A 21,634-nucleotide genomic window follows, 5' to 3' on the forward strand; every position below is an offset into this window, starting at 1 on the left:
ACATCTTCAAAGACTTCTGGGATCACTGCAAGATAATTCAATTAAATATCTGCAATTACTACTTTTAATGGGAAAAAAATACGAAGGAATGCATGCAAAATGTGTTGAATTAAAGGAATGGCAAATCAGGCAAACTATTCACTCACTCAACAAGCGAAGTAGAAAGAACTTTCATTTCATACAAGACCAAATGCATACCTGATACGCAAGCCTGCAAGGAAAGCAGTAGTGGATACAGATATATGTTTGACGTATATATATTGTTATGTAAACTTGATTTAATTTATATTTGATTTAATTTAATTGTTTGTTTGTTAGATTTAATTTTATTATTCTATTACATGTTATTGTAATGTAATTCTATTTCCTGGATTTGACATTGTCCAGAAATTTAATTCAGTAGTAAACAACTAATAATAGAAACTTTGTACCTAATGCTGACCTAGTTCCTGACCTTGAATCAGAACCATCAAGTTTTGTAGCAAACAACTTTTTTATATTTGTTTTTCTTTCTCAGAGCAAGACTCATAAAGTGGATTCGAGGCCATACTTGGAGTACGTGGCAAATAACATGTATCAAATAGGTTTTTCCAGAGGATTAAGCCACATCCGGGCATCTGTTTTGCGTTGTAGCTAGACTTATTATTGATGTATTGAGAAAGAATATAGTCATTAGTACCTTAACACTTGAAAAGTTAAAGTTTTTTATGTTTTGACCAGTTTTGGGGCTAATTATTTTCTTTTTCTTTAAATTATTTGGATTCCATGAGATTAATTTTCCCTAGAAATACTTGTGTTAACAATTATTTAGTGGACAAAGACATTCATCGAAATTTTTACAGAATTCAAAAACTGGAACATTATTTTTTGTGATTCAACAAAGAACTGGTGACACATCAGTACGACGCTGACCACATCATATGTCATCGCCTTCCATTTGGGATTTCATCGGAATTCGGACTCGGTTTTATTAGGACATTTATTACTAGGACTTCTATTTTTTAATTCTTGGATTATTTTTTTATTTGGTTTGATTCGTAAAACCCTGTGTTCTTTTTCTTATTTCTACCTTTGTTTCTCTAGAGAAATAAATTATTTGCTAAATTATATAAAGCTTGTTGACTTCACTTTTTACTAGTTACGTTTTGTAAGAACTTAAACATTGAACTATATATATATATATATATATATATATATATATATATATATATATATATATATATATATATATATATATATATATATATATCCTCATCTATATGTTATATGATGATGTAGGTCTCCATATAACTTATCAACGAATCCGCAGTATAGATAACAGGGATATAACTGAACTCTACAATCTGTTTACACTCTATACTTAACAGAAACACTTAATACGCCATGACTAACAAACATACATCACACGTCACATCTTATACCACATCCTTGATACTTCATATATGTTACCTTTTAATGTATACTTCACAGAGACACATCACATAAGCAAAAACTTCATAATTCACATCTCAGAAATCATATTTCATACACACTTCACACACTTCACGCACCATGTCCTTCACGCATCGTTGTACTTCTCTCAAGAATATCTCATTATTCATACTTCCACACGAGGGTACGCGGATGGGTGCATGCGACGCTCTGATACCTAAGATGCTCACATCGTTCTTCACAGACACACTTTGATGGCTATCGGGAAGACATTTCGTTGTTGTTTTTTTTTTTTTTTTTTTTTTTTTTTTTTTTTTTTTTTGCGAAGTGGCATCCCTATCTAATATAAGAATACTCACTGAATTTAAATTTACGTTTTCTGAAAAATCATTATGCAGGGGAAAGTTTAGAAATAACCTAAATATATCCCGTTGATTTAAATAATACTTGTAAAGTTATTGAAAATAAACTTTCTAAGTCTAGCTTATAGCTGAATTCTTCAATTATTGCAAATGATATTGAAGAATTCCTATTAAAGTTAGACATAAAATGTTTATATATATATATATATATATATATATATATATATATATATATATATATATATATATATATATATATATATATATATAAACATTTATATATTTATTTATTTAAAAAAACACGATAACTAAGTAAATGGAAATCGCACAACTGAAATATACAATGATTTCAATGTTTACCTCTTGATATAATGTCATGAACTAAAACAAAATTATGCTCATATGCTTTTTGTTTGCTTTCCTAATCTTCTTCTAAATGTTATAAAAACACTTATAGAAATTCACTATTTTTGAAGACAGTTACTTCTTAATTTTGCGATTTTTTATTTAAGTAATTTCGGTAAACAAATACTTTTATTTTATATTGTTCATAATAAGTAAGTCGAAATCGTTATGATCATTTAATTTAATGTATGAATTATCTATCAAATATGAAAGTAGTGTTCATATGGATCATATAGATGATGGGGACAGAAGTATTTTCATTATCTGTTGTTCCTTTTATCGAGTATTTTTTATTTCGTTGTAGTAAATAATTGTCTGTATAATTAATTGCATCGTGAATGTTTCACATCGTTATCAAAAAGAAGGTGTTGCTTTTTTTCCTATGCAGTCAATATTAGTCATGGCATTTTCGTAAAATGACATTAATGATGGGCACAGTAGTTTATATACTAGATCAATTCATTGATGTAATTATTTGTTTAATTCAGTACTTATTTCATTTGTTCAGTTGTTGGTTAATTTATTCAACTATTTATGTTCTTACTCGCTTAATAATTTCAAAAAAAGTTCAAGAAATATTGAAAGGAAACTACCTGAATGAAAGTGAAAGTTTGAAAATGGTTATTTATTCTAGCTGACACTATTGCAAAGGCTTAATTAATATAATTTAATGTGAAAATAAGCAATCACACAGACATTGAAAGAAATAGAAAACGACATCCAAACAACGGTTACATAAAAAATGGCTTGTATGACGATTTTTTCTTTCGGGAATCAAAACTGATTCATTTTCAGACTGGTATGCGACCCAAGCAATTAGCGTCAGTTGTTTGGGACTAACGCAGTACTTCAAGAGACTAATGCAACACCTTACGATCTCTCGAAGGTACAAGAGAATCTAGTTAAATGAGTCTATCCAAAACTAAAAGCACTCCAATAACCTGGGTGGTCCAATATGTCTTCGTATTGTAAATGCTAATTTCAGTGCTACTAGATCATGTTGACGTTTTCTTTCTAATGAAGAAACTGCTTTTGCTGTCTGCCTTAGAATTTATTCATTAGCTGAAGGAAATCTGAAAAAGAAAGGCTATGGTTAAAGACATAATTTTACTTACTATTACTACTTACATGTGTCATATTCATGGAGATGACAATTTGACGCTTTCTTTACAATAAACTGAAACCAAGATTCAAATTCCAACACTGGCATTACCATTAATGAGACATTTTACACGCATATGATTCCACATTAAAATTCTCTCCTTTTTAACATTAATCTAAGACTAGATCAGTATCATTACCTCCCCTAATTAATAAACCCTTAAACTCAAAGGATTAACTGTAAAGAACAAACATTTTGGATCCAATAGAGTTTGCCATTTAAATGAATGTATCATGAATTAAGTTGGTACTTTATTTTAAAATAACCTTTCTCGCCAAAACTTTACTTCTCTCTCCAATATTTGTTTACGCAGTTTAAGATAAGTTATTATATAGCATTTTGACAATTATATATGATTAGCTCTTATTTTAATTGGTTCTTTTGATATTGAAACTAGTACAGTCTGGGTAATGCAGTTAGAAGACGAAGGCAACTAAACAGTTATCCTGATGGTACTTTCACTATAGATGAAATAAGCGGATGTCTAAACGTTCCTGACTTTATTTTCATCTCTTCTCCTTATGGACATCAGTCAAAACTATTAGCTGAGCTATGCTACAGACAGGAGAAGATGGAAGCAAATATATTAAGTGTCCATTTCTAAGGTATACAGGTGGTTCATTTTCATTTCAAGATTGATTGTGAAGACCTAACAGTGTACTTTGAAATCACTTAGTAATACTAAGTCAGGCCTTTTTAAAAGAATATTATAAGATATTGTCAGACGTTATTCGTAATATCGACTCGATGATTTAATGGCAGGAAACCATATATGTTATTATTGGGACATTTTAAAATTTATTTATCACCAATTTGTTAACATCCAAGTTCTCTTGTAAGAAATTCAAATCAGATAAAAGATATAGACAATCCTGGATTATATATAAATTGCCACTAACGTAAACAAACGTCAAAGAGGATGTCATGAAAACGCCAATGGATGGAAATGGATACAATTCTTTCCAGTCGAATAAAACAGAACTAATGATAGTGTTACACCGGTAAAAGTTCACTACGAAAATATACTTGCATCTTAAATACCAATCCGTAGTACTTTTGGAATCATATCTGACAGTTCAGGCCAATATTCCAGTTCCGTGAAACTCTTGAAATTAATATCACGAAAATTTCCAAAGCCTCCAAAAGAGTTGACATATTCAACAAAAAAAAGTATTTTGTCTCTGTTCTTACTTTTGAACCTGAATTAGACTTTTCATTGCCCCAATTTAACCGTAGATTTATCAAGGCGGTAAATTTTCCTGGTCCCAAGATAGCACTAGATTTACCACGGCGGAATAGGGAAGAAAGACAGAAATTTTAAACAGGTCTATCTAGACGTTTGATCAGTGCTACATTCATACATGCCGGCAGAGGTTTTAGCGCGGGTACTACGCTCCAATAGTGAGACAGATTATCCCACATGCGCTGCATTTAAGTACGTCAGCGCAGTCGGGGCAATCATTCGTGACTTTTGGCTTTCTCCTGATGTCTTTGTCCCCAGCAATTAATCGCTTAGAAATAATTTTTTTTGACGTGAAAAACTACGGTATGCCGCACATAGAGACGAAGTGTATACATAATCGCTGCATGTCAGGCGATGAAGACTACAAACCACTGCGGTGTCGTCGACGTACAATACTAGTACTAGAACATTGCCCAATATGACACACACTCAGTTTATAGCTTTCATATTTGCAATCAAGTGAAAATAATTTTACATGAAAACTTCTCTTACCCAGCTATGCAAGGTGGGAAATCTTAAAATACGGCATATATATATTAAGAAGTACGAAACCATCTTGAGCAAGTTTGATTTGAGCAAAAACGCAAACCGGAGGATTGACAAAAGCCAAAGCGATGGACTATATATCAGCCACCTACCTGGCGACCTTGCTTACTAATCCAACTTTGGTATTTGGAAATGACTGCGACCGATATTACAAATAAAACAGCTCGTAGAGTGACCTTGTAGAACGAAAAACAGCGCGTCGCTTGCTTTGCGCAGACCGAAGATTGCTCCACTTACAACATATTTGCTTATTTTATTATTTGTGATCTAAAGGCTTTTACTACAACATCTATCGAACTCACGAACGAAAGCGTCCTGGTGTACATATGAATGATGTTTGGTGCACATGTACAGATGATGTCATCCATTGTTGGCAGTGCTATCAGTTCAGCGTACAAAAGTAGTCATTGATGTATGCTTTATTTTTTTCTTTTGGTTCTTGGGGGCTTCGAAACCATCGATTACATTCCTGAATTTTTCGATAAGTATGAAGACTTGATGCAAAAAGCTATATGTGAGCTCGCGTGCCACCCTACGTGATCTCATTAGACGTGGAGAACGAAAATTGGCTCGTACAACAATACATATGTTGTTGAATACATCACTGGAGAAATGTGAATAAACATTAAAGTTAACTCAGAAAGAACGTCCTTGCCATTTACAGCAGTCGCGCGGTCATCTCAGGTTTCGAATCCAATTACCACCAGCCACGACTAAAACCACTAAATATCATGCTAACCAGCCAAAAGAGCACAAGGAACATTATTGCGCCGATAATACCATGTTCTTCGGCTTCAACTCTGTTTCTGCAAATGGTGTGAGCAGGTTATTTTAACTCTGCTTAAACCACTCATTTACAGTGTTGGCCCAAGCCAGGGCGTTGAGGTTTGTGCCGATGACGTGTGTGTATACGCGCGCGCGTGTGCGTGTGTGCGTGTGTGTGTGTGTGTGTGTGTTTCACTAATAAGACAACAGTGCTAATAATAAAACCAGTCGATATGGGCAAATACACAGTGACGAAGAAATAAAGTATGCAGTCTTTCCGCCAAGGTACGGTTCGGTTGAGAACTTTAAGAGACTCCTTGATAGCGTTAAGCTGACTGTGATTCCTGGCGAATTTGGGCTGACAAGGTTTGTTCCTTTTTTTCTGGCATTGGGCTGTCTTTGTAACTGTTCACGTTCTGCTTCGCTCTGAACCGTTTCGAGAACGGTCTCCAGTATTCTTTTTCTAGCCTCTGCGAGTTGAATATTTTTATTTATTAACTCGCTGCATCTGCTTTTCAGTTTATAATCAAGGCAAGGATTTAATGCACAACAAGCGGAAAATCATCCCATCCCCCAACAGTTCGTTCTTCGGAAACAAGACCATCAATATTTGCTGATACTTTCTCAGAGATAAGGAGATCGAATTAATTACTGGACATGAAACGCAAGTATCTATCATCTGGTATTCCATTAGTCTTAGTATGGGAAGCTCTGTTAACTGGGTATATCTACTGATCTCTTGAGTTCTGATTTGGGACGAATCGATTACAAGAACGATGCCAAAGCTGTTATAATTACATCAATGTCCCTTATGACACAAACTATGTTGGTTTAAGATGGCAGAATAGTAATTCTGTGTGTTTTTGATTTAGTTAACACCCTTGCATTCTCTGTTTCCATCGTTTTATCTTGAAAGATATCTACTATAGTCCAAGTGGCTACTGGAGTTGTGTTTAACACTAAACAGAACTAGGAAGGGATGACAGTGTGTCTGAGTCCATTGCTTTAGGGTGGCTAGAAAGGTCACATATATATAAAAAGTTAGTCAACGCCTTCCCGCAAAGTCATTTGATGAAATTCATGAAGCTGATCTCCTGCTTTAACCTACCGATAAAACCCGAAAATATGTCTTACCAGTAGCTGACGTGGATAGCTGCTGGAAGGAATCAGAGCCACTAAGGTCAAAAATTGCATCCGAAATTGCAAAATTTATGTTTGTAAGTTAAGAAACAAAGAAGTAATCGAAAATTGAATATTGCTTTCAAAAGATGCCTCAAAATATGTGCAGGGCCATAAAAATAAGAACACATCGAGAACAATGTTGGGGAAAGAGTATACACGTGATACTTATAAGTTAATTTATGGTTTAAATAGATCCAAATCTGGGAAATGGTACAGACTATGAGATTTACCATTTTGTTAGGTATCCAATAAACCTCGTGTAACCATTTGCAAAGATCGAAATCAGAAAAAAATGTTTTCTCCTATACAGTGCTTGATAGCGGGAAAGTGTTACAGCCCAAAGTAATATAGATTCGTTGAACCTTGAAATAATTAAGCGAAATGTGAGATGCGTGTTCTACGGATGAGAGGGATGCATCAACCGAATACAACAAGTGTCAGCAAGTACTTTGAAAACCAGTGTAAATATAGAAATACAGGTTGTTTTGTACCTGCATGACGTACTCAAGTCCGTCTGAGGTGCAAGTATCCGACCATGCATACAAGTAGCTATTCACCTTTTCTGAACGATTACGTGTATTTTGCTAATATAATTATTTATGTTTTTAAAGAACCCAGATGAGTCATTATATATGTTTATACATGTTCCCCAATGCGCGCATTAGGTTTGCAAATAGTAAATATTATTTTAAACAGATCAAATAACAAAGTTCAGTTGAGGACCATTGGTAATTCATGATTAATTGAACGTACTGTTACCTTGAAGACTACTGAGCACACTTGAAGTACTCAGTGCATCCGTTTACATTCCACGGTCAACTCGTCAGATTTGCTTATTAAATCAATTTATCAATCTAGACCTATGCCAATTACATTACATAGAAAATACATTTTATATTCAACTACTGAGCATGATGTAGGTGTATTGTTTACAGACTTAGTTTATCTTGTAAATATTTTCAAAGTGTCTTCACTTCAAGAAAGTAAATGACAACATTGGTTTACTCTATGCTAAAGATGGAACTTTTATATGCATTTGCCACTAGTCGTCCTTAACGAGCTTTCTCTTTTAACTTTTTCTATCGGATTGCAAATAAATATAGTTATTGGAGAAATCATGTTGAAAACGTATTCTGACAGAGTTTATGCAATGTTACCATCATAGCTTATTTGTCCGTCTCTATCTGCGTCCGCTTCTAATATCATCTCGTCTATTTCCTCCCTTGTTAGTCTCTCTCCCAGCTCCAACATCCCATGTTTTAGTTCCGCAGGAGTAATAAATCCGTTTCCGTCCTTGTCAAAGACTTTGAACGCTTCCTTTATGTCTTTTTCGCTGTCTACGGCTTTCAACTTTCTGCTCATCATGTCCAGAAATTCATGGAAATCGATTGTACCGTTTCCTATTATAGAATAAAGAAAATATTTTCAACATTTCCAATTGTTTTCTAAGCGTATTTTTTGTTAAAAAAATTACAACGATTTTATACCAGGTTCTAATCGTTTAACACGCTTAATTTTGATACTTCGTGTATTGACTCAAGCGGGTCTGTGACTTAGCTGGGAAAGAATCGGATGGAAACTAACGGGGTGTGTGTGTGTGTGTGTGTGTGTGTGATTTGGATTTTTAACGCAGCCTTAACAATTTTTCAGTCATATCGTTACAATGTCTGCAGTGTGGCAGTTTATAGTGATGTCTAGCACTGAGGCATCATGCCGCAGACATTTAGTATCATGTCCCACCCAGTCAATTTTCCTGACACCAGGCCGACCAGTCCTAACAATAACCTCTTATGCTGAACGGATTCATATGGAAGAAAACATGTCGCGTCTTTTACTTCTTCAGAAGCGGATATCGAGCCCAAGACCGTACAGATGCAAAGCGAAAATATTGCTGACGTGCTCTTTAGAGCAAATCTAAATCATTTCTGAAGAAGAAAATTAATTAATTGAACCCTTGAGATTGTAAATTACATGTACAACAAATAAGTTTTCATTCAATAGGTACAGCTCCATCTCAGTATTAAAAGAAAAAAACTTTCAAGAAAAGAAGAAAAAAAGACCAGAGGATTATAAACCATTTTTCTTGATGGGCAGACGTCTTTTAATAATTGTAAAAAATTTAAAATTAAGAAAAATGAGCTTTAACTTTGCCACAAATTCGTTGTGTCCTTTATATGGAAGATGTCCTCTATAGCAGATTCGACCGTGTCACATTTTCTTAAACCTTCTGAATTAAATATGGCTAAGCACTGGAAAATCAAAACCTTTGAGCATACCATTTTTTCCAAACTTCCCAAAGGTGACAGTTGGCAAGGTCGCTCAGTACCGACATTATAACGCAATATTCCGGAAGGAATATATGAAATCTTATTAGATACAACAAAGTCAGTGTCGTATTTACATCAATCATATATCTTTATTCTGAGAGCAAACCTAGAACATAAGTAGTAACAAAGTTTTAGCCTCATTGGCACTATAAAAATATATTATTTGTCTGTTATTGCTAGACAAATGTACAACTGGGATCGTTCATTATTATTCATTTACGCTCAACTTTCATTTCTTGTTTTTAGAATTGACCTATTCCACGAAAAGCAATGACCAGTCCCTACTCATATACATACCACATCACATATAATTGAAATAATTGTCTGTTTACGCATACCCCGTATCATTTAGTGTTAAATTTTAGTGCAAACTGAACATTTCATGGACAGTGCTTTGAAAAATACTTACGTTATGATGATCTGAATTTGTATATGATATACAGTGGCAGCTAAAAAGGTGATGAAGATTAGGCTTAGGCAAGGAAGTCCAACAAGCTACCTATGCCAATCAACCACGTGATACACACACTTTTTCCAGCAATAGCATTGATTGGCGGTCCATAAGTGTTGGCATGTGTTTGGGTTTGAGTGACAAACGGCCGTACTGTACAATGATTTTCATGGGTCAGAATCATAATAGAAAACACAACAGTAATAAAATGACGGCTTTTGGGAAATAGCTTGCAGCTAGACTTATTCTATGCACGCTTCGTCGGTCTCTGTCACACGTGTGATAGTAGCAAAAGTTACTGTTGCTGTCATATTCGAAAAAAAGAGTTCTTTTATAAGTTCGTATGAATAAGTATAAATACATTTGCAATCGCATCTTGTCGTTTTCGTTTTCATAGAAAACAAATATTTCTAAATATTAGAACCTTCCTTTTGTTCGTTATAATTTTTCGCTCGAAACTGTTTTACCTGCTGGACCTTCTTCATACTATAGTATATGTCTGCTTGACTACATGTTTATTATTTTCAATCTAGCAGAGACTACTCAACACCATCAGCACCACCAGTACCACTGTATTCTGTTGTGGAGAGTCATCTCTGTATTTGGGTTTTTTATTTTTATTTGTAAAATCGATATTATTGATATCAAACACAAACAATATCATACTTAAAATGTTGTTTCAAAACCATATTTCTTCTGGAGTATTGCCTTTACTGAAAAATGAAAGTCAGGCAATAGATTCTGAGAAAAAAATTTATTTTCTTTCCTATATCTGACCCGTTTAATACGGATTTAGCAATATTAAATAATATCCTTTCCATGAGTTTCGATGACTTGGTATAATTCATGTTTTCATTCTGAAAGAGTTCAGTTGTATTCCTTCTGTATGGTCAACGAACAAAAGTTATTTGTTTTATCCTTATTTCATTTTTTTAAGATCAGGTGCATCACGTTTCTATAGGTAGGTTCGAGCCTCATCTAGATAATCCCGTAAATCGTATAACAATGGCACGTGTACCACGAGGTCGTTAAGAAAGAGCACGCCATACCATAGTCTCATCAAAATTAATCCTCCAAACCTCTACTGGTTTGATAGGAAGTTGACAGTGCTCTGAGCAGTTATAATAACAATATATTCATTACGTGAAATCCACAATACTCAAGTCACATAGCCTATTAGCAATCATTTCGAAAAAGCGATGTCACATCTGACTGGTTCATCTAAATGGATACAACAGCCAATTATCCGCCGATGGAGCCGAGAAATTCCAAGTGGTGATTGTAGGTATTGTTCTTTTATTTCCACGTGGATTTACAGGCTGCCAAATATCGGACTTGATACGGAAATATGAGGTACAGAGCGCTAATAGGCCCTACTGTAACTCCAGAGTCATAAGAAATACCGGTGAATGTCAAAAAGTAATCGATATGTGCACTGAAGTGTTGCAAACATATCCATATGTAATAAACTGTAATTTTGTATGAATAGGCAAGAGCGGAAGACAAACCACCCTTAATTACCAGTTCATATCTGGGGGATGATTTATCGGAATCCTCAATTCTTCCATAAAACATATTTGTGTCTTTTGTGCATGTAGAAAGTAAACGCGCAAAAATTATTAAAATTATAATCATCGGTATAGATCCATAAAGACGTGCTTAAAAGTACTTCAAGAAATATGTCCTTTTCATAAATCATGCGTCTAGTATCCGCAAATCAATTATCCAAAATTTTTTACTTATCCACTGGCTCAGAAGATCGTTCTTTGTAATATACACAGACCAACCTGGTTCATCTCCGTGCCGTTTCCCGTTATAAAACACATGACTCTCATTTGCTCTTGCACTAAACAGCTATTTATCCATTTTTGTAACATTAACCAACCAAGAACATGACTATCTTTAAGCAGTTATATGAGAGAACTGGAGGTCATTCGGGAATCAACATTATACCGTAGGTCAGCATGCGTAGGACGGCAGTGCGTCATAAGAGAAATAATGATTCATCCGTATAATATGGGGATGGTATTATGGGGTCAAATGTTGTTTATAAATTCAAGTCTTTATTGGGTCAAAGGGAAATGGTCATGCGAAACTATTTATCTGCAATCGCAACACACATCTTTACAAACCAACACATGACATTGAATTTTTGATGCACATACTTTCAGACAAAAGTACATTTATGCTATCACAGACAAGGATATGAAGTGTTTATAGACACATCACTATATCCGCTCACACATACATACGTAATATTACAATGAAGAGAGAAGCGGTAAAATATTTTTTGTTCAAGTTGTCAACAACATAGACATTACAGAAAATCACATACATAAACAAAACAGACACAAAGCACAATTCGTTTTAGCCAAACAGGATTAGTATCTCTCTTTTCTAGTGGTATGGGTGGCCCTGAAGGTGCCATTTGTTTTTTCCACTCCTTTCCTTAGTGGTTACATCTTGCTGATCTTGCACAGCACTTTATTTATACCAAGATGCTTTGTAGAGACCACGAACTTAAACGTAGGTTCATTAGTCTCCTTCTGATCATCATGGATCCAACTTTTATCCCGTTCTGTCTTTTGACGCTCCTTCTCTTTTCTCATATCATCCCATTTTGCCTTTTCCTTTGTCATTTCATTCTCCATTACTTCTCTTACAAACCTCTTGGCTGTTGTAAATGATGTAAACTCAAAATGGACATGGCTTTGGTTGGGGTAATACTCCATTTCCTCGATCTGGTCCAGGAGGTACTCCACCGTTCCCTATGAGACTCATGGTTTCCATCAACGTCAATGCTTGGCAATATTGTCGGTCTTTTACTGCTTTTCTCTAATAGGATTGGCACGATATAATTTTATTGTTGTTGTTTTGGTTTTAACGCCCTTCATCACCGTATGATAGGCCGTACATTTTGCCCTGCATAACTGGTGGAGCAGAACCCAGAAAGAACCACCGATCCACTGGAAGAAGCTTGACAGCTTTCCTACAAATCCACATTGGCAGAACGACATGAGAAAAATGGAACAGAAATTGCCCGAACCTAGAAGAAACTATTTACATTTTTCCCCATAAATCCCTATCATCACTGAGAATAAAATACTTATACGCTATAAATGGAAGTGTTTATGCATAACCTTTATAAACACACAGACACATACACGCACACAATTACACTGGGCAACGGATTTAAGTTTTAGCTGTGAACATATACATTTAGAAATATACATTTCTGGCAATAATTTTGAGTAGTATCTCTTTTTACTAGAGATAAGTGTGGCCCTGAAAATTCACCTTTTCTTTCTCTCACCTCTTCTTGTCCTCTGTAACTACCTTCCTGTAACGTCAATAAGACAGCTTGATTCCATATTTTAAACTCATCATTATCCTCTTTAACAATTACTTGTCCGGATTGAGCTCCTTGACTCAATCCAGGAGGTGACGCAGTTTTCCGGTGGTATATCTGTTCATTCTTGTCTTCTTAGTCAACTTGACAGTGGGTGACAAGACTTACTGACTGCTAGATCTTGCGCACTATTTAGTTAATTGTGCAGTGTTGCACAATGTACGATCGGCCGAGATTGGAAAAAACATGTTGTAATCGAAAGGGCTTTAAAAATGCCATAATGGAACACCACATTCAGTCAGGTACTTTCTTCAGCAATCTCCGTACAGTAGACCTTTTGGATTTTTCTCTTATTGGAGGTTGGGCAGGCTGTAGGTGCGCCATATTCTAAGTTTCATATCCATGCGTGCTGTACGCCTTCCATCCGCTACGTCCGGCGATGACGTGCTGGTTCCCGTGATTATCGTCGCTGAAATCTATTTATTATTTTAACCAAAATGCATTTCCAATTGTAGTTCCTGGAGGAGACATCCCTCTGATACGGGACACGGACATTAAACATGACCAAGATCGATAAAAATTGGAAGATCGTGAATATGCAAAAAAAAAATCATATCAATACAGGTTTCTTCAAAATCAACATGTTTAATAATAAGAAGAAGCAGTTTCTCAAACAATATTAAACATGAACGTAATTACATGTTTGACGACTTTGTAAAGTCAAACAGTACTTCCAAACGTATAACCTATTGCATACACGTTTCTTAGTTCAAGAAAAGAGATAGATATAAGGTTCACAAAAGAATCTTCCTATTTAGCCTAGCTAGAACATCTTTAGGGTTGCGATGGGAAAGTTCATCTTTAACATACACCACAAGATTTTAAAAAGTTGCATACGAACTGTGAGTCAGAATATATAAAGTTCCCAGGTATCGAATATTTTTATTTTTGTGCTTTCGTTTGTTCACAGTTAATAAGTCATCAATTCACACAGTTGTTTTCCTGGAAAAGGTTTGTCAAGTAGGTCAATGAAACACGCGTAGTCTCTGTACTCTGTTGCAAGAAATATTCAATATTCTAATATGACTTCTCTCAAACTGTTGACTTCCAGTGTATTGTCAAATATTGCGTACGAGATGACGTTCACTGTTTTTGCCAGCGGTACTACTGCATACTGAAGTTCCACACGAGGTTGACCCAATTTTATGGGGTGGAAATGTCCTATGCCGCCGCCATTGTCTGGAGAAAAAATTTAAACCTCGCACAGAATATCCTCCTGCATAATCGTCGCATGAAATTCCTTTTCTGCTGTTGGAACCGAACTGTCCTGTAGCTTCAAATAGTGTCAGGTAATATCTCAAGACATTTTTCTGGGTAACGTGTGGCTCATTGGGTCTCGTACACAACGTTCGACCAACTTGAGTGACTTTTATCTTGGATATGTTGAATTGTTGGAATACAGAAAGATTTCGATCGTTGCCTCCGTTGAGGGTCGTATTGCTGACGATGCCAGTAAGTAAATATTTGGATAGTTGCCTTGGAAAACACAATCTTCGACCTTGGATTGGCGTCCAGGGGCAATAGTAAAGATTTTCACCTGTTTCTCGTATCTGATACTTGGCTGTCGTACTGATCAGAGTTTGACTGATGTCGATTCCCACTTTAGATAAAACTTCTAAACGGCGCGCGTAAAGTCTGGATTATTCGATGATGGCTTTGTACATGTTAACATTGGTGATACAAAATCAAACAAGGTAAACATATTTGATTCAGTTTCAGGGCATATCCACTCCATTTAACGAATACTTGGCTTGCAACTGCGTGTCCAAATGCGAACGATCTATCAGTTCGAAACTGAGTCATAATTTGATTTTCCTTCAACAGTCGTAAAATCCAACTCTATGACGATCGTCAGCGTCTGTCAAATTTGTGTCGTTGAAGACATCAAAGGAGTCAGGTTTCGATACCAAGAAAGCGTCTAGATGTGAGTTCTTACTTTCTTTCCGTATGTCAAGAGATATACTAGTTAGGCTCGGCAAGGGTAAGTAACCATGCTGCTGATGTTGTGTTTGTTATTCAAGTGCAAATCAATTCGGTTACCTTGTTCTGAATAATATTTTTTTAAAAGGTGTCCATTCTATCCCAAGAAATTGCGAGCGATTGCTGTAGAATTTCGATGGCCAGTCTCTGTAAGGCTGAATGTCCTCTTGGCTCAAAGAGTCGTCGGCAGGGTCTAAAATCATCTCCGCAGCAAAGTTTGGAAGATGTTGGGGTCCCCAAACAATTTTTTCTCGTCTTTCTGGAATCTTACTACATTTGGGACAGTACAAAAATGCATGTTCTCACAAGCCTTATGAGCTACCCAGATATTCGAGATGTGAATGCCAGTCTCTTGCGCAAATTCAAACCTAAAAGATATAAAAGCAGCCTATTTTGTTGTGGTGGCATTCTTCTTTCAAGTCTTCTTCCAGTTCATTATCATATTTTTTAATGGAATAATAAAGTTCCTCTGCTTGCTGTTGTTGAATAAATATTTCTTCTTCTTTCTGTCGCTGCAATAAATGTTGTCCAAGTTATCTTTATGAGATCATCCACCAATGGTAAAAAGGGAGAACTAGGTGAACGTAGTACTACAGGCAAAACTTGGGAGATGACATGAAATCAGCCAAAGTAAACCGAAGTTGTTTTCTTCTGGAATATTGGTTAGAGCTGTATTAGTAGTCGTAATATTTGTACTATTGATGTGAGTGTACGAGGTATCCGCAACAGGCATACCCTAATACATTGTCATGGTAAACCTTAGGAATGCTGTTGCGCTTAAAATATTGAAAGTGACATTACACGTCAGCTGTCTTCTGATTGGAAGAGAGACCGCATGCTCTGACCGAATTTTGTAACGCGAGTTTTAATTGGTGGAACACTTAAATTCGTTTCGATCCGGTCTTAAACTATATACACAATTGCATTCTCCTCTAGTGTCACCAGTTCTCAAGACAATTCAAGCAAGACGTGGACTAGTGTAAAGTTATCAACCATCGTTTTGGGCGTGCTGTTTAAACCGGACGACCCGTTGTATGTGAAGGTATAGTGAGCTATTACCGGAATCACAGACATGGCAATATGGAAGCTAATTATTCGTGTGGAGTAGCCAGGGTGTCTGTGGAGGGTCTTATTCTACAGACTTGCTGTGCGATGAAGATTGAAAAGAAGAAAATTAAATATTTAACAAACCCCAACGGCCTTTTTCAGGGCCATCCATATCACTAAAAAAGATACACTAATCCTTTTTTTCCAAAATAAATTTAAGTTTTGTGCATGAATTTGTTTGTGTATGTCAATGTTGTTGATAACTTAAAACCCCCTAATCCCTTCTATCTTCTGTGAAATAGTAGGTTTATATGTGTGAGAAGGTTCAGTGGTGTGTCTATAAACACTTGCTACTCTTGTGTGTAATAGCATATTTGCACGTTTGTGTGAAAGCATGTTTATCAAGACTTCAGCCCTTCTTGTTGGATTGTATGAGCGTGTGCTTTGATTGTAATTTAAAAGCGGGTATTGGATTTTTAGGGGCATGTTTGGATGGTATATGTGATGTGAAGGATTGTAGGAGTGTGTGTTTGGATAATAATTACAAAATGGGTGTTGGGTTGTAAGGGGTGTTTGGATAATGTGTGTGATAAGTTGAATTGTAGGATGGTAATAAAAACGTGGGTGCTGGGGTGTGAATTTAGATAGTATATGTAAAATGGCAGCGTGAGGGTCAGAGGAACCGGAGGGCAATGATCTTTCGTGGCGCCCCTACTTTACCACAGAGAAAACTTTTGTCTGCTACGAACCTCCCTCTTCACCATCCCTCCTACATATACGTTTTTATCAGAACTTGGCCCAGTTGCACGAAATTGAGATGAAACACTATGAAAACTTAGACTTAAAAAAGCACCCAACTGCGCCCAACTTCATTTGCAGCTGCCTCGTCCCTTGAGCCGCCACTGAATATGCAAATGTTGATGTTAGGATTATAAATAAAATGTTAACATTACTGTTGCCGTTTCACCTCATCGACACTCTTGACCCATTAAACAAACTTGGCCCCATAAAACCATCACCAAGTTTAACCAATGGACTATGTTGAGATAGGATTTATCTTATGACCCCATATCGTCTCCTGAATGTTAACACACGTCGTAATGCTAATCCCCGTATGACCCGCAATTTCCTCATACAACTAATATTCTTTAGCACCTATACTGTATTCTTCATATCATTGACATTATTAATCCCGACAAGATTCGTGTCTCGCAGTAATGAAAGTTAGGATAAGTTACTTACCATCGACATCAACTTCTTTGACCATTTCTTGAATTTCAGATTCCGTCGGATTCTGTCCCAAGGATCTCATAGCAATGCCCAACTCTTTGGCGCTAATGCAGCCATCCCCATCTTTGTCAAACACGTCGAACGCTTCTTTTAACTCTGGAAAACAGCAAACAAATAATAGACATATCCCAGATCCCGTGAAGCCTGGATAGTTTTAATCCTATATGTGAATTCAAATCCTCCAACTTATTCACTTGTATTGAATGTAAAGTGAAAAATGTGACCGCGACATTTCTTTCATTTGAGTAAATTTTTTCTCGCTTGCCGTCTTTCATACGAAAGACAATGATTTCAGAGAAAGGAAAATGTTTAAACCTACAATCAACCCTTTTCTTTGTGTGAAGTATTTATTTCTTCATGGGACTGCACCTTTCTCTGTCTGTCTGTCTCGGTCTCTGTCATATTTTGGACTGGATTTATATGTGATAATTCCACATGAAATACATCGGATTGAAGAAGCGAGGGAGAAGCGTGTTGACATCTGCAAATGTGTTTATGTTTCTGTCATTGAATGTTTGAAATCATAATGTGGGGAAAACATGAAGTCTTTCAATTGCAATTATCAAAAAGACGCTATGGAATTTAATGCTAGTTTCATTTTGAGTGCAGTAAGGAGGATGTAATTGCACTTATATTCGAAATTACAGTACAATTTCGAAATGTGTAATCAAGATTGAGAACCTACGACATGGCTCATGTAATTCGGATTTGCAGAACTAAGAAAGCACATTTTGAAGAAATTCAGGATGTAAAACTATAAGTATATTTTTTGCCATTCTTATCACCAACTAAAGAAGACAGTTTATGTCTTGTCACTTGTATGTTATTTGTAAGGACCCTTTCTTGTGTCTATTGCATAGCTCTCCTAAATCCGAAACATTGTATCAAAAAGTTAACGCGGAATGTGCCAAAGCAGCTGGTATGTGGCAGTCCACGAAACATCTTCTTTACTTCATTCAGAAACAAATTTGAACAACCACAACGTAAAGCACCTACTACGCGAGTGTACATGATTTGTTTACCGATCAAAAGTGCTGGCGTCTGCGTCCATTGTTTGTTTACAATAGAAAGTAGTTCCTTTATGCACGTGAAAGCATTATGAAGGTGTGCAATATCGTAAAATACTGAACGATTCTGACAATGTAAAGTTAACGGAGAAAACAATAAGCATACAATAATCATCTATATTATATTAGTACTATTCGTCTACATTATACTAGTACTATTTATCTATATTACTATGTTAAGTACCTCTCTTCACTGACTTGGTTACAATAATTCTGTTGAAAGTTCCGTTTGCAGTCGAGAATAGTGTACTTTCTCTCTCTCTCTCTCTCTCTCTCTCTCTCTCTCTCTCTTCATGCATATATGTATGTATGTGTGTATATTCACATATCAAATGTTGAAAGCTATATCTTATTTATTCACATTATACTGAAAATCGGAGCACATACATTCCCATTTTCAACATTGTTATGTCGATAAATCATAAGTAGCGTTGGGCCAGGTAAACATTTGGAAATGTCATTAGATCAGGTTGCCCACCATCAAGGCCGCCAACCGCTTATAATATTAATTAAAAACCAGCGGCCCATCTTTCCTATGACAGACTGACAGGTGGGCATGTCCAGTACGGATCTCGAGATCAATGAATAAAACATGTATTTTTAAGCCTTACCCAAGACTTGATCTTCGTTGAGGTCGTGTGCCTGTTAAAAAAGAATTAAACAAAAATAAATTAACATGAATAAATCCATCTAAAAAGAGATGAGTATTACCAAATAAATGTGTGGCATGATTTGTGACTCTATCTATTCGATAACAATGGTAGTTGGGGGCTTCGATTACAGGACTTTTAAGTGTTCGCTTGCATGGACAACACACAAATTACTTAATTCCCTTGTGGGCAGCGCAAAATTTCTCATGCAAGAACATGATTTTCCCCGAGTTTAACTTATTTAGCACAACGGAATGAAATAGTACCACAAGTATGGAGATTTTGAATCATTTTGCTCCAAAGTCCGTTGTATTCCCAAGGGTCTATTAGTCAAAATATGGTTAAAAATTATTGTACTCGAAGGTATAGTTAACAAATTTTATAAACGACTTGATATATTTTTGAGATCATGTCATGTGTTTTAAATAAAAGAACGCTCTCCTAAATATCTGAAGATATTCAAGATATTTTTGTAAACAAAAATACCAATTAAGAGATCCGAGAATGAAAACTGTATTAAGAAAAAATACTTACCATGTTTTGAGGTTTTGTAAAATACAGAATGAAACTGTCTTTGCTTTATCTTTTGCACGTAATGAATTATTTTCCCCTCTTTTCAGACCTTTTTGTTAAACGTTCAGTCTTGTCAATAATCGTCTTATCACTCATCTCTAGCGACGGACCCTTTAACGGTTACTTTTTTTTTGTAAAAGTCGTCGTTCTCAAAGGGTTGCACTGGCCCTCTTGGTGTACCCAATCACAATAAATACATGAATATATATACATCACACTCGACTCTCATAAACGGATTTTTAAAAAGCCTCACCGGTGTAAGGTTGACTGTACCTGGAATTTGATGCTTTAGACACCTAGTAATGACAATAATAATACCTTCTCAATACATTTTACATTTTCTTCCGTACGTAGACTATCCGCTTAGAATGCACTTGTTGCTTTTGTAAAAGAATTCGTGACTGAATTAATAATGCGATCTTTTCTTAAGCTGTGATGTTAAAGGTTATTGGTTCGAAAGACGAGCTTTTGTTGGGAAAACCAAGAAACTGAATCAGGTGAGCGGTAATGCGAGAGGAAAGGGTTTCATATATCGTATCCGTATAGTGGATAGACGCGTGGCTATGTAGAAGAGAGACAGACAGTCTAATAACGGTATTGAAAACCCAGTGAAAAACCATATTGGCTAGGGGATGAAAAAGAAAATAAACAAATAAATAAACTACTCTGCATATATCGAAGCTTCGAAAATGAACAGTTGACATTTCTGGCACTAATTGCAACAAACAAATACTCTCCTGTAGGGTAAGGGAGCAATTATGAAATGATTTCTTTGTATCCTAATAGCAGCTGTAGGTTTCTTGGGAAAATGTATACAAAGCCATAAGAAAAAATAAGACCGGGTTCCGGTTTTTTTTTTGGGGGGGGGGGATTTTTTGCTACATCATTGCTGGGGTTGAGGTGTTTGAATATGTACCATGTTTGCTTTTAATTAAAATGCATTCATACCGACTCCAAATTCATCAATTGCGTTGCATTAATAATGTGGTCTATTTTTATTGCAGACTGCGCTGTTTATTTTCCTTGTCTTTTGAACTGATAGCCTAACTAGAACCGCAAGACTTTGTGGACAACTAGAACCACAGGACTTTGTGGACCTTTACGGTTTTCCCGACAAAAATATCAATTCAGTTCTCTCTGTCTTTTTGGGGACTTTCGCAAACTATGTATTCAAAAAATTGCAAATGAATGTCGGTAAGCTGGAGAAATAGAGGGACTGGAATAAGTGTCAGTCTCTTCTTCTTCTTAGCGGTACGAGATTACATGGAAATCTATGTCAATACACAGATCAGGAAGAAATAAACAGTTTTTATGGAAACTAGAGATTGAAGCCATCACAAATATCTGTACCCTTTTACATTAAAAATCAAAAGAAAAACTTTCAACACCCCAACTCCTCTTATCATATTGCGTCTATTCCCGTTCGTTGCATCCAAAATCTGAAGCCATTGTTGTTATGTACTCATCTTTGTCAAACTTTATACCAAATATAACTGCATATATCGATCAGTACAGACGGATCTCAGCTCACATACTTGCACCTCGGTTATACCCAACCCCTATTCATCTGAGGTACATCCAGTATCCCAATTAGCATGGTCTCATCTTGTCACTTACTCATCCTTGTAAAACATCGTACCCACACTTTCTTCTCATACATCCTTGTACAGGTTGTTGACTTGCTAAAAATTCATATTGATAATTCTTCAGTTTATGTTTTTATTTTTCTGTGACCATAAGGCTA

General features: G+C 35.8%; 1 protein-coding gene across 1 annotated transcript; it reads right to left on the reverse strand.

Moving 5' to 3' along the window:
- Positions 1-2,664: 2,664 nt before the first annotated feature.
- Positions 2,665-20,174, reverse strand: LOC149805555 (uncharacterized). The gene is made up of 5 exons (XM_089950162.1): positions 19,852-20,174; positions 19,279-19,309; positions 17,553-17,696; positions 8,254-8,496; positions 2,665-3,271 (listed from the first exon to the last, which is right to left on the reverse strand). Exons 1-5 carry the CDS (start codon positions 19,852-19,854, stop codon positions 3,243-3,245), a joined length of 450 nt encoding a protein of 149 aa, XP_089806288.1. The 5' UTR covers positions 19,855-20,174; the 3' UTR covers positions 2,665-3,242.
- Positions 20,175-21,634: the final 1,460 nt, after the last annotated feature.

Source organism: Sinohyriopsis cumingii, chromosome 2, assembly GCF_028554795.1.
Source record: "Sinohyriopsis cumingii isolate HCF-2022 chromosome 2, ASM2855479v2, whole genome shotgun sequence".
In the NCBI taxonomy this organism is placed as follows: Eukaryota; Metazoa; Mollusca; class Bivalvia; order Unionida; family Unionidae; genus Sinohyriopsis; species Sinohyriopsis cumingii.